Here is a 13,549-nt window from a genome sequence, read left to right as displayed (position 1 = left end):
TTGTGCCTGAGAATGAACTGGAGACACAACTGGGTCAATCTTGTGAAACTTGAAATGTGGGTAAGCCATGTGATAGCAAAACTCATCTGAAGTTTCACTTTGAGAGCTGACCAAGAATTTCTTACCCAGAAAAGAGAGCTCTGGACCAATGAATAAGAGAGACTCTCAAGGTTAAGGAGGAGACTCAGAAATGCCACCTAATAAGAGTTAACACAGGAATGACGCTAGCTGTCCTGGGAGAGTTGGAAGAAACCTATCAATGACATTATGGGTGGCTCTCCATATGAATCAAGAACTCAAAGGTAGTTGCTGAAAATTAATTAAAAAGGATTCTTTCTACTTCTTGCTTGAAAGGTGTAATACAACTGCAATTAGGTGAGACAATGGAACTCCTTCAAAGAAGTGAATTTACCAGATAATTAAAGCTAATTTCTGGAAAACAAACAAACAAATAAACCAATGACATAAAATAGCCATCTAGCTTTACCAAATTATTTACGAAATTTGCCATCATCAGTGACTGTCCTGGCTGGCATTAAGAAATGTTCTACCTATTTTGATCTTTGGCCTTCATTGAATATGTCTTTTCATCCCTCATTACATAACACTCTCCAATCAGTAATCTTATAAAATTAAAGAGAAGAAATCGTTATAGTACATTTCTAAGAATTATACCTGTTCTAAGATTTAACATTTTAAATATAGTAATATTTCTCTGAGTCTCAAATACATAAAAAGAAAATATCTCCGTGAGAGCTTAAAAAAGCACCTAACAATTTAACAACTTGCAATGTGTAAATTTGTTTCCCTGACAAAAACACACAATTAACCATATCATAATTTATTCATCAAAAGTTTACTAATAAAGTTGAAAATTAAATTTATACTTAATTTTTTTACTGTTTTTTATTTCTTTTTTAAGTCACAGCTAATGAGCTGAAAATATCAGATACTGTTTTATAGCATAAATTTAGAATCACTTGCTAGCTTTAAACCATAAGCATTATCATTAGGAAGTTATGATGTTGAAGTTTGTTATGAAATCAAATGGTCCAACTATAAAACCAGTTTAATTTTCTGTACGATATTTTTTATGCTCAGAAAAAAATTGGCACATGGCTATTAACAAGGTGCAAAGTGAAAACAAATGTACCCATTATTATTAGGATATCCTTGTATTAATAATATATATCCTATTAATTTACATTTAATCCTGTTTTCATTTTTAATCACTTAACTTCAAAACCTTGTTATAAATAATATAAGCTGTTCTCCTAGCAAATAGTTATGATTATAATAGAATCCAGAAGTTCCCTAAAAACTTGACAATTATAAGAGGAAATTGATAGAACATGTCAGAAACAGGGCAGTTAATTGGCTTGGGTCTTGCAGAAATGATATATTGGGAACAAATATTCTCAACACTTTCTAAGTACAGATGCTCCTCAACTTATGATGGGGTTACGTCTGGATAAACCTATTGCAAACTGAAAATATTTTAAGTCAATTGATGATAATTTTAACTTACAACAGTTTTATCTGGACAAAACCCCATCATAAGTCAAGGAGTGTATTGAATGCCTGGTACTTTCACACCACGTAAAGTTGAAGAATTATTAAATTGAACCATCGTGAGTCAGGGACTTTCTATAGGAGAAAAGTTATGTTGAAAGAGCATGCCAGTAAATTTTGTACTTACTTTGAGGAGGCAAGGTGCTTCTAATACACTGTAACTCTAGCTCCTCTGCCCATTCCATCTCTGGCACATTCCGCATCATCTCACAGTGACCATTCTCTGCTATGGGTACTGGTTGACTGTTTATTGGTGTCTTTCTCAAAGTCTTCATGTGCTGTTGAACTTCTGCCAAGAGAACGGCTTGTATTGCTTCAGTTACCTGTAAAGTTTTTTTTTTTTTATGAATTATTTTTGGTATTATTAGAAATGTCTGGGTCTCTTACAAAAAAATCCTAAGCCCAGAATTTTGATTTCAACAGGTTTTCCATAAATAACTCTCAATTCTGCTGAATTAGTACGTAAAACATTTGAAAAGTGGGTAGTGAGAACTGGCACCCAAATTCTCATGTCATTTTTTTTTGCAAATGTATGAGATTCTAAGAGGATACTTGAGAGGAGTTTTCAAAGTCCAGCATGCTAACCGTTATACTATGGGCCAAGAGTTGTTTTCAATTCTTCTCCTAAGTTATTTTCATTTTCACCAGAAGATATATGAATATATCATCTCATTCTTAAAAACAAGGTTAGATCCCCAAACTATGTCTAGCTTCAAAGCACGATTTAGCTAAAAACACTGGATTTAAACTATGTTTAATACAGAAGGTGAAAGGACTTTAATAATAAATGTCACTAAACTGTGTGTATGCATACGTTGTTTTACATGGATTAAAGTACTGCAAGGCCTGTCTTCTAGTGGTTGTGCATACCTAGTCAAGGACCTCTAGTTTGGTGGAGGAGAGGGAGACGTTTATCAGAGAGCATATAATCAAATATCTTCATTTTTAAAATGAAGAATCTGGGACATGACATCCTAAGGTTACACAGACTTGGTGGACAGATCTCCTCATCCCTGATTCTGTGTCCTTTGTAGTACATGTCCAGCTATGACTCTGTATCTTCACCCCTCAATGCAAAGCTAGGGACAGTTTTCCTAGGCCTCTTCCTGGCAAGAGAGGAGGCAAGGTTCAGGAGTCAGGTAGAGCCCAAGGAAAGCTAGGAGCTGATCAGGGAAAGAAAAGGAAGGACATCTCTGATACAGGCAAATTTGGAACACCTTCCTGTGATCCTTCTTTGGCCAAAAGTTAAGCATTTCATGTAGCCACATCCCATGACTGTTTGTTTTTCCCTCAGAAGCCTGCCCTCTGTCAAGCTATGTTCCACGATTGCCAGCCTACTGATAGGAATGCCTTGAGCTAGGCATTTGGGACAACACCAACTGAGAGTAGTGATCTAGACATGCTGTGGCCCAAAACTGAACATGTATTCATATAAACATTTATTCAGTCTCTTTCTGTGTCATGGTAGCAAGTTAGGCCTTCAGGTTTCAGCGACACCCAGAGAGCTTATGCTGAGGATAGATGTCCACCAAACTACTCGGGCAGAAGGAGCTGGGCTCCTGACTTTTAAATATAGGAACCCTTTCCAAGAATACTGGAGCAGCTTCCTGATTGCTGATTATCCCCTTGTCCTTGTCCAGCTCATACTCAAATGCTTGATTAGAGAGTGAAAAAATGCTAGTGAATGGTATGATTTTACCATTGCATACCATGTATACTCACATATAGTACTGCCTATCATGATACAAGTGAATGATGCCTACTCATGAGTATCATGTGATGAAATAGTCAACATTGTAATATCAGTTATATACCATGAATCTAACATATAGTTCTACATATCATGATGCTCATGAATCATGTCTATTAATATCTACTAATGATGAGACATATGATAATATTGTATATGGTATTGACTAACACATACTATTACATCACGATATGGCTAAACCATGCTGATTTATGTGTATCACATGATGGGGTATATTTTATTAATTATTCATCATGAACAATTTTATATTATTGAATTTATGCCATTTTAACTTTGCCACACATGTTATTTGACAGCATTGATTCCAAGATGTGGATGATATGGTAGAAAGAACTAGAGATCAGAAGTGAGAAGGTTTGAGTTTCTGATCTAACTACAGTAGGTACTACAAATGCAACCACAAACTTCTCTGAATCTTTATGTCCTCACTTATGAAACAAAGTCTGTAATACTGAGAGAGGTTAGATTGAGACTGTTCAATAACAGAATAGTGTGAGGAACATGATCTTTCAATATCGATCAATCAAGGAAGATAGTGGAAGATATTCTTAGACCATCTATGTGTCCAGACTATGGTTTAACCCTCAGAATGGGCAGTTCGGCCATATGCCCGCATTGGGTTTACGGCTGCCTTCTCACACTGGGATGATAACCACCTCCAAGGTACGCCCATAATTGTGATACACAATGTCATCTCTCCCACTGGATATAATATCCTATATCATTCTTTCTTAGAAATATACAGGAATTTATGTAATTTCATTTAACATTTCTAATTATTTAATTTACATGTTCTGACTTCACATTTTTTTACCTGTTAAATTTTTTACATAGTTGTCACTACAAATGCATATTACAAGAATAATGGTGTATCATCAAAAAACAAGAACAGAAATAACAATGGAGTAAAATATATTAATCATGATGAGTAGGGTACTCAGAGCTACGAGAGTTAAAAGGAATACCGAATAGTACACATCCAATTGGAAACAAACTCAAAATACACACTTTGAGCTTAGTATGAAAGCAATATTCAGTATCATTCCCATTCGGAGAGAGAGGGTATATCTTATAAGCATGTAATAATGATATCACAGTATCTGGTATTCAGTGAGCACTAAATAAATGCTAGTGGAATTGAAATAGATTCTGCATACTTTGAAATATAAACTGTGGAAAGTATAATTTATTGATAGTTTATAACTATCAATACTTGAGTCTCTAGTATAGAAATATAGTAGATAAATTTTGCAGATAGTCAATAGGGATAGAATTTTCTCCAACAAAATATAAAATTTTATACAGTATTTTATATAACTTTGTGATTTTAACGATGAGCTAGAATTAAGCACTATGGCTATAAAGCTGTCGTTTAAATGCATATAAATAATTTTCTCTGAAAAGGTAGATATGCAAAGCATTGTACTCTTTCATGAGGGAATGTGCAGAGATTCAAAATAAGGTTTACAACCCATTGCCTGGAAAGAGTCAGCCACAAATCTGGGCTATATACTTATTGGTAGAGGTATAACTGAGCCATAGGCAAGCTACAAATTTCAGCGGTATTCCACTAACACCCTGGAACAGCAGAGTACTGCAAAATAGCATAAAGCATCATGGAGACTCATAAGAACCCCTGCATCCGGTTTGTTGTTCCAATGTTCAGAATTTCTGTTATAAAAGCATTTTCCTAACATTCTGGCTCACGCTGGCCTTTCATGTCCTTGCATTGTCTCCTGGAAAAGCAATATTTCTCCCTGGAGGCCTAATTTTGTACCCACTGGAATATAAAATCCAAAGAACTTCAGTGCAGTGCCAGAAACATGTAAACTATCAACCCCCCAACTTTTCTGTTTGTTTTTCAGCATTTATTTTATGTTGGGAGTTTAGTGTATGAGAAGCAAAAGAAACTATCTCTGGAGAAACTCACTCAACTGCAAAATTAACTCATTCCTACCCCCTACCTTAAAGGTAAACACTCAATTCCTGAAGTGGATTTTGTTCTGTTTTACAAAAGTATTCTATTACCACCTAGTGATCCTAAAATACATAAAGAGAAAAATAAAGCTAACATGATTCAACTAACTGCTTAAATGAATGGCTTTATAAAGAATGAGGATTGGTTATTGAAGCAGTTAATGGATACTTGGAAGAGTCTCTGTTGTTCCTGAAGTGCCCAGGAATTCTCATTCCCATTTTATATGTGAGGAAGATAAATAATCAACAAGCTAATCCCATCCTCCAGAGTTGTGCATTAGGCTAGTAGCAGAGATGAGAGGAGAACTTTGGGCAAGGCATGGTGGCTTACGTCTGTAACCCTAGCACTTTGGAAGGCCCAGGTGGGAGGATCACTTGAGGCCAGGAGTTCAAGACCAGCTTGAGCAACATAATGAGAGTCTGTCTCTACAAAAAAAAAAAAAAAAAAAAATTAGCCAAGTGTGATGGTGTGATGGCACATGCCTGTAGTCCCAGCTACTCAGGAGGCTGAGGCAGAAGGATCATGTGAGCCCAGGAGTTAAGGTTACAGTGAGCTATGATTACTCCACTGCACTCCAGCCTGGGCAACAGGGTGAGACCCTGTCTCTTAAAAAAAAAAAAAAGAAGTGAAAACTTTGAAGCTTAGACTTCCTGCAAACAGTAAATGCTCTGGTAATATTTGTCCTATTGCCAGCATTTCATATAAGGTCACAGAATTATAGAACCTTAAAGGTCCGTTAGTCCAAACACGTCCAAACCACATTAAAATTTATTTGAAGGTCAAACGAACAACTACAAAAGATCTTTAGATTAGAGCAATTCGGGATAAACGTTTTGTTGAATCCTTTTCCTTAAGGATTTTTCCCCCACTGAGGAATTTTTTGGCTAATGGGGGAAAAAAAATTCTCACTTTTAATAGATAAACTTGTTTGAGGCAACTGCAAATGTGCGGATGTGTCAGCGTGTACTAGTGTTTATTCTGATTATTGTAGAGGCTGTTTGCATAGCTATTCGTGCATTCATTAAATGTTTATTGACTGGCTACTGTCACTACTGCTTTTCTGGGCAGTGGTGAGAGAAGGGTGAGTGAGACAAACAAGGTCACTGCTCTCAGCAAGTTTATATAACAGTGAGAAGACAAAAAATAAGCAAGCAAAAAGCAAATGATATAATTTCCACTAAGAGCAATCACAACAATAAAATAAAACTGGGTAATGTGATGGTCACCAAAGGTGCGGGGCAGAGGAGGGGGTGGTGGCAATATTAGCTGAAGTGATCAGGAAAGAGTTTTCCAAAGAGGTAGATTTTCAGCAAAGACCTGGATGATTAATGGAGAATTCCATCCTGAGAGAATAGTAAGATCCTGACGTGTAAATGAGTTTTGTGTGTTCTGAAAATACAAAGAAAGTCAGCGTGACTACATCAGGGTAAAACGGGAATGGGGAAATGACGAGAGATGCGATTAGGCTGGGGGTAAATCATGCAGAAACTTGTAGGCCACAATAAGTTCCCACAGCCATTCCAACTGTGTACACATAGTGTCAATCCCTAGAGTTTGTTCTGTTTCCCCTTTAACTAAGAACAACCATTTGTAATTGGAGTTATTGCTATTCTCATCTTGAAAATTCAATATTCATCAAGTTTGTGACAATGAATAAAGTTCCAATAAACATTCATCTGATCAATGCACTGATATTTATTGCACAATGTACAAAGCTACTGGTAAGATTCTGAGACCCAAAGAAGTCTTAAAAGAAGAAGAAGGACTTATTGGACGTTGAAGAAACTAGCTCTCTAAACCAACTCGCAGATAAGGTACTCTTGGAATTTAAAAAAAAATGATTTCTAATTTTACATCATCAAATTCCCACATGTAGGTCATGGGGCATTTTGAATTCAAATGATAGACAAGGAACTCCTCCCCAAACTGAAACCCTAACAGGCAAGAAATTACCTATGGCAGCATGAGCCTCCCTCCCTCAGCCTGTCCATTCACGCTCCTCAGTGAATGGTGCACCCTTGCTTATGCTGTCTTCTGTGTTTTCCCTCATCTCTGGCTCTGCATTAGGCCTGTCCTGGGAGGGCCATCTTCTGAGGACAAGTAACTACTTACTTGTACTTTCAGGTAAAAAGGGGTACCGATGAACCAGAGCAGCCAGGATCTTGTCCAGTAACTCCAAGAATATGCACTATGTCATACCTGCACAGATTGGTCTCTCCAACAGGAAATTAGCTTCAAAAGTGAAAGGTCAGCCTCCGGTACATGGGATCCATTCTTGCCTAGAAATAGACAGAACACATTCATATCTTGATAATATCAAAAATAGATGCAACCCAATGGTCCTTAACTCTGGCTATACATTACAATCACCTGGGTTTTTTTTTTTTTTTTTTACAAACACCAGTGCCGACCAGGTTCAATCTTCTAGAGATTCTAATTTAATAGATCCTGGGGTGAGGCAGGCCTTATACTTTGTAGAAGCACCTCAGATTATTTACATGTACAGCCAGGGTCAGGAACCATTTATATATATATATGTACATGTATTTCTAACTACTAACACATATTCACATCAAATCAAATTGATTTTTATGCCTTAAACCTACCTTTGCATCTTTTTGCCAACCCAAGACAAATCACCAAATTTTACAATTCCTTCCTTATAGAAATACAATTCCTTCCTTATAGAAATGCAACCCTGCCATGAATCAGTATCTATCACATGTAAAATCAAATAAAAGACTTCTTTTGATTTGTCCTTCCCCAGCTAGACCACTCTGATCAATAGGTATAGCACTAATGCTTTAATTTGACTCATTTTGTTATGCATTGTTTCTTTTAAGTTTTCCCTCTTGAGTGTCCTTTTTATCTATTTGCCCTAATATTCAGTGTGAATTTTTAAGAATGAGCTAGGCCTTGGTCTATTTCAATTTATCCATGGAATGTCCAACAGTTCCCTCCATAAAAAAGCACTTAATAAGTGTCTTTTCATTAAATGAAAATGTCCATAGAATCATCCAAATGAAAAATCGATGAATTAAGACTTTCTGATGGCTAAAGTATATTATCTAGGTGCTGGATCCTGGGAGTGAGATAGGAAAGAATGATAAAGCTTATGCTAGCGGGAAAATTGTTACTATTATTGTCTATTTAAATTACTATATTAATAAATGTTTGACATCCCAGTATCAACTATTTAAATTATCGTTTGTCCAATATGTTTTTCACTGAATCACCATTTTACATATTAATATATGCCATATATATTTATTGCATTAGTAGTCAAGGAAAATGTGATGGAAGATATCTGATAAAGTGCACATTGAGAACATGAAAGAAATATAGAAGAAACTTCTGACCGATTATTAATATTATTTTTTCCTTATGAAGCATATCATATAAACTTGAAATGACCAAGAGTAGCGCATAAAACATGTAATTATGACAGAGTACTATGATTTTGAAATCATATTTTCCATTTTTTCATGAACACAGCAGGCAAAAGAAAATTTTCTTTTGATCTCTCTCCTTTCTCCCTCTCTGATTTTGATGACCTTGTGACTCAACCATCAAAGCTAAGTATTGGTCTCAACTGTTAGTACTTACTGGCATCATGGGGTACTTCACAGCATACTTTAATGTGATATTAAAATTTTAATACGTGATAGAAAGGAGAGCCAACTCATCTTGGCAATGGCAGTGCACGAAAGAATTAATTGCAACTTCAGGGGGAAAGATAAAAAGAAAACATCCCAGCCTTACCAACATTACTCAGCCACATTCCTGCTGCCAGAAGTGAGTGTTGGTTCCTGTCAACCCTTTAGAATGAGGACCTCAGAGTATTATTTTATTCTTCAGGATTGGGCTTTATAACAGTATCATGAAGCAAATCCTTTCCTTTTTCTTATCTCACATCATTCTATTGTTTTAAAAAGCTCCATATTTCGTTAGTTCTTAACTGAATTTTAAATGCCATGAATGCCACACTAAACGTCATGGAGATTATTCAGCGATAACACTCAGGCTGCCGTGGTTGGGGCTGCCATTGGAAAAGCAGGGGCCTCCGAAGCTCTGGTTAGCAATTCCCTGTTCCCTTAACTTATGTTAAGCCTTAAATTATAACCCCTTTCACAGTGTTATAAAAAATGGAAACCAGATAGCTAACCCTAACAAGGGCTACTACCTAAGGAGAAAGCAGGCAACACAGACTGGGCCATATAGAAGGAACACTATTTACAATCATAAATGTGAGAAGTGGCCTGATACCGTGGACAGGAAAAGGGGTTAGGAACCAGATTTGGATTGGAATGCAGGCCCTTCTGCTTAATAGCCGTTGGACCATGAGTAAGTCCTCTAACTCTGCTGAGCCTCAACTTTTTTTAAGAGTAAGACAGAAATAGTTCCTCCTACTATGCAGGGTTGTTTATATATTAAATGCAATAATATATTTAAATCCATCAGTGTAATTCTTGGAACATACTAGGCACTAGATAATTGGAAGCTATTAATAAACTCTCACTTGAAAATATTCTTTTTAATAGTCCTGTGAGGGCCGCCGTGTACTGCTACTTAGGTCATCTCATTTATAGATCGCATACTGCATAGCTTTGGAGGCAACATGCACATTAAGCCTGCAATCACATCCCCATTTTGCAAATGTAGTAAATAGGGCTTTTAAAGGAGTAAAAGACATGCCCAAAGGAACATAAGTAGTAAGGAGCAGGGCTAGATCTTGACTCTCAGCCATCTATCTCATTTATCTCCAAAACCATTGCTCTATTCACTGTTCATCCCTTAATTTTGTTCATCTATTAACTTTCATCCACTAATTCAAGAGTTATTTGCTTAATTCCTTTTAGGTATTGTTTTAGGAACTGGGAACATAGCAGCAAATAAAATAGTCATAAAAATGTAACCCCCATGGAGCTTACATTTTGGCAGCAGGAGGCAGATGACAAATGGAAAAAGTGATATATGTCAGATAGGCAAGAGGATAATGGAGAACAGCGCAACAGGGAAAGGGGTGGGGAGTGCTGGAAAGGAAGTAGGGCACCTTCATTGATAAAGTGGCATTTGAGCAAGACTTAAGGGATGGGGCGGGTGGAGGGAGAGCAGGTCGAGCCATATGAGTACCTGAGGAAAGAACATTCCAGACAATGGTACGGCCGATGCAAAGGTCCTAAGCCTGCCTGTCATGCTTGACTAAGAGTAAAAAGGCCAGGGTAGCTAGGATGAGTTAAGCAGGGGGTGAGTACTAAGAGATGAGGTCAGATGGGGGCTGAGTGTGTGATGACATGGGTAGAGAAACCAGATCACAAAGGGTGTTGTGAGCTACAGTAAGGACTGTGGCTTTTATTTTGAGTGACACAGAGGCCACTCGAAGGTTATAAGTAGAAGAGTGAGGTTCTGACTTAGTTCCAAATAGATCACTCTGGCTGCGCGGTTGAGAATAGAATGTAGGAACCAAGCATAGGAGCAGACAGGTGGTTAGGATCCTACCGTGGGCATCCAGCTAGACAGGATTAAGGCCCCACTGCAGGACTGGGGGAAGTTGGTCATGTAGGTGGTCAGAAATGGTCAGGTCCTGGGATATATTCTGAAGGTAGAACTGACATGATTACTGAAAGATTGGATATGGGATTTGAGAAAAAAGGAACATAAAAAATGATATCAAAGTTCTTGGCCTGAGTAACTGGAAGGGTAGCATTGTCATTTACAGAGATACCCAAGATTTGGAAAAGCAGGTTTGGGAGATGAATTAGCCATTTGGTATCAAAAGAAAATCTAAACACTGAGCTTATTACTCAGAAGAATTCAAGATTGTTACTCAGAAGGATATAGTCTTCTGAAATAGCAATGAAATTATCTAATAGAATGATCATTTATTTGGTAATAAAGATATTGATGCAATAAGCTTTCTAATAAATCATGTTACCTTAATTTAATATCTAAGTATTTCCTTTGCTGAAAAGTTTCAGATGTTCAGGCATTTCAAAGATCATTTGACAAAATCTATGTTTTATACAATGTTATTTATTTTAACATTGCTATCCAGTTTTAGAAGGACTCACTATTTATTTTATTTCATAGGAAAAAATAGATCATATCTATGTATGTAACTCCCTTACCATTTCTTAAGTAACCATAGAAGCTTGAGACATGCAAAATATCACTCCCAGGACTTTTCGCCTTATTATGTACAGATTCCATTTTGAAGGAACTGTTGAAAAGAAAAGATTTAAAGGATATTACTAAAGTATGAAAAATACTTTTAGAAAATAAATTGAAGATGGGGTGCATGATCACCTTAGCAAATTTATAAATCAAATACAGATTATTTTTAGCAACACCTTTCACATTAATTTCTTTTGTGAATCTTATTTCCCCACTTTGCTCCCACCTAAAATTTTAGTCCCACTTGAATTACAAATCTTAGTTTACCAGAATTATCTGTGATCCACTTTTATAGGAGGAGCCTTGCTACTTTAGGTCACATGACTTCTGGCCAATGCAACAAATTTTTAAAGCCCAATATGTTGACATCTGCCAAAGAATTCTCCGCAGGTACCACTGGTGCCTCAGGAAAGCAGACTTTAGCCTAGGCCAGTGTTTCAATCATAGGAATCTTCAGACACTGCCAGGGATGTTCTCATTGTCAGATAGTCATTTCCTTAAAGTTCAGTTAAGTCATGCACACAGTGTTAAGCATACAGTGATTTTTCAACCTTAACAACCACAACAAAATGTTTATGAAATGGTCAAATCTTTTAGAAGGATTTGGTGTGACAAATCCAATACACATTATTTTGATTTCTCAAAAAATGATATCCGGGCTTTTACAGAAGATCAAGCCTGGATTAGAGAAGCAGGCTCTCATCCTGATACCTCTGTTCTATAATTCATTTCAATGAAGAACTCTTTACAGCATCAACTAATGTGTGATAACAATTTAAAGGGCATTTAATGGAAGGCATGCTGATAACCCATAAGCTCCCAGAAAGGGCAGCAGACATTCTGTGTCAGGAACAAACTCAGAATGAAAACCTCTCGCAACCATCTGCTGTGTGGGATCATAATTAGACAAATAAATAAAGTTCATTAGCAGCCTAAGTTTTTAAGAATTTGAAGATCACCTATCCTACCCACCTCATTTTGTAAAAGAGGAAAATAAGACCCAGAAAGGCTAAGCCATTAGCCCAAAGTCACATAGCTAGTGTGACAACAACACCAGGATTCAATCCTAAGTCTTCAGACTCCAGGCAGACTGTGTTTTTTTCACCAAACTTTGGTGCTATGTAATTTTCTTAGTAATTAAAAAAGCAAAAAGTAAAAGCTATCTGAAATATTTTAAAAAAGATTTAGTTATTTAAAATGAACAAATGAAAAGAAAAAAATAAAGAAAAGTTACATATGTGAATCACTGAAATTTACCAGTCCCTGTTTTCTCATTATTAGGATCACCAAACTGAAAACTTTATAACACAATGGTGTTATAATGCAAAGAAGCATAACACTGAACACTATATAATCCATTTGGACTTCCACCAGACTATAGGTTCACTAAGGGCAGGAAAGCTATCCATTATACTGTGCCTGGCACAGATATTTGTTGAACTGAGCTCTTATCAAAGGGCAGAAATATCAGGGACTATCTACCACCTACCATGTAATGGGAAGTTCAAACAATGTCTCTTCTAACAAGGCTTTCTGATGGTTTAATCTCACACTGATTATTTTCTTTATTCTGACCAGCTATATTACCTATTTATGCTACAAATGTTTTCCCTCCTTCCTTTAGTTTTCAGTGTTTTCTACTTGTTTAATGTTCATTATCTTTATCATTTGAATGAGTTCCTATCTAAATCATAAATTTATTTTATATTTCTTCTGTAGGCCAGTAGTAAAGACATAGGAGAAAATTAGTAAGTAAATGTTTGGTGAATTGAATTCAATCCTGACACATCACACTATGAAAAACTATGCTGAATTTTGGCAGTGGAAGAAGGTAAACATACAGAGTTGAGATTAGTAACTAATCAGGCGACAGAATTAGACTGATGCTTAGTCCTGTATCAGCCTCTCAGGAGCTGAATTAACCTTCAGTTTGATACTTTGTCTCCATAAGCTTTAATACCCTCATCTATACAATAAGCAATATAATAGTACCTATATCCCAGCTTTGCTGAGCATATTAAATGAAATTGTGAATGTAAAGGGATTACACAGTG

At 36.5% G+C, this 13,549-nt stretch overlaps 1 protein-coding gene across 1 annotated transcript in view; it reads right to left on the bottom strand.

The window, feature by feature from the left end:
- Nucleotides 1–13,549, bottom strand: part of WDR72 (WD repeat domain 72) — a 180,931-nt gene that overhangs the window by 69,886 nt on the left and 97,496 nt on the right. The window contains exons 15-17 of the mRNA XM_069459662.1: nt 11,450–11,541; nt 7,521–7,600; nt 1,700–1,895 (exon numbers count right to left, since the gene is read on the bottom strand). Coding sequence (XP_069315763.1) covers nt 1,700–1,895; nt 7,521–7,600; nt 11,450–11,541 — 368 coding nt within the window. The remainder of the gene's footprint in view (nt 1–1,699; nt 1,896–7,520; nt 7,601–11,449; nt 11,542–13,549) is intronic.

This window comes from Eulemur rufifrons, chromosome 2 (genome assembly GCF_041146395.1).
Source record: "Eulemur rufifrons isolate Redbay chromosome 2, OSU_ERuf_1, whole genome shotgun sequence".
Taxonomy (NCBI): Eukaryota; Metazoa; Chordata; class Mammalia; order Primates; family Lemuridae; genus Eulemur; species Eulemur rufifrons.
This window is presented reverse-complemented; position numbering and strand designations above follow the sequence as displayed.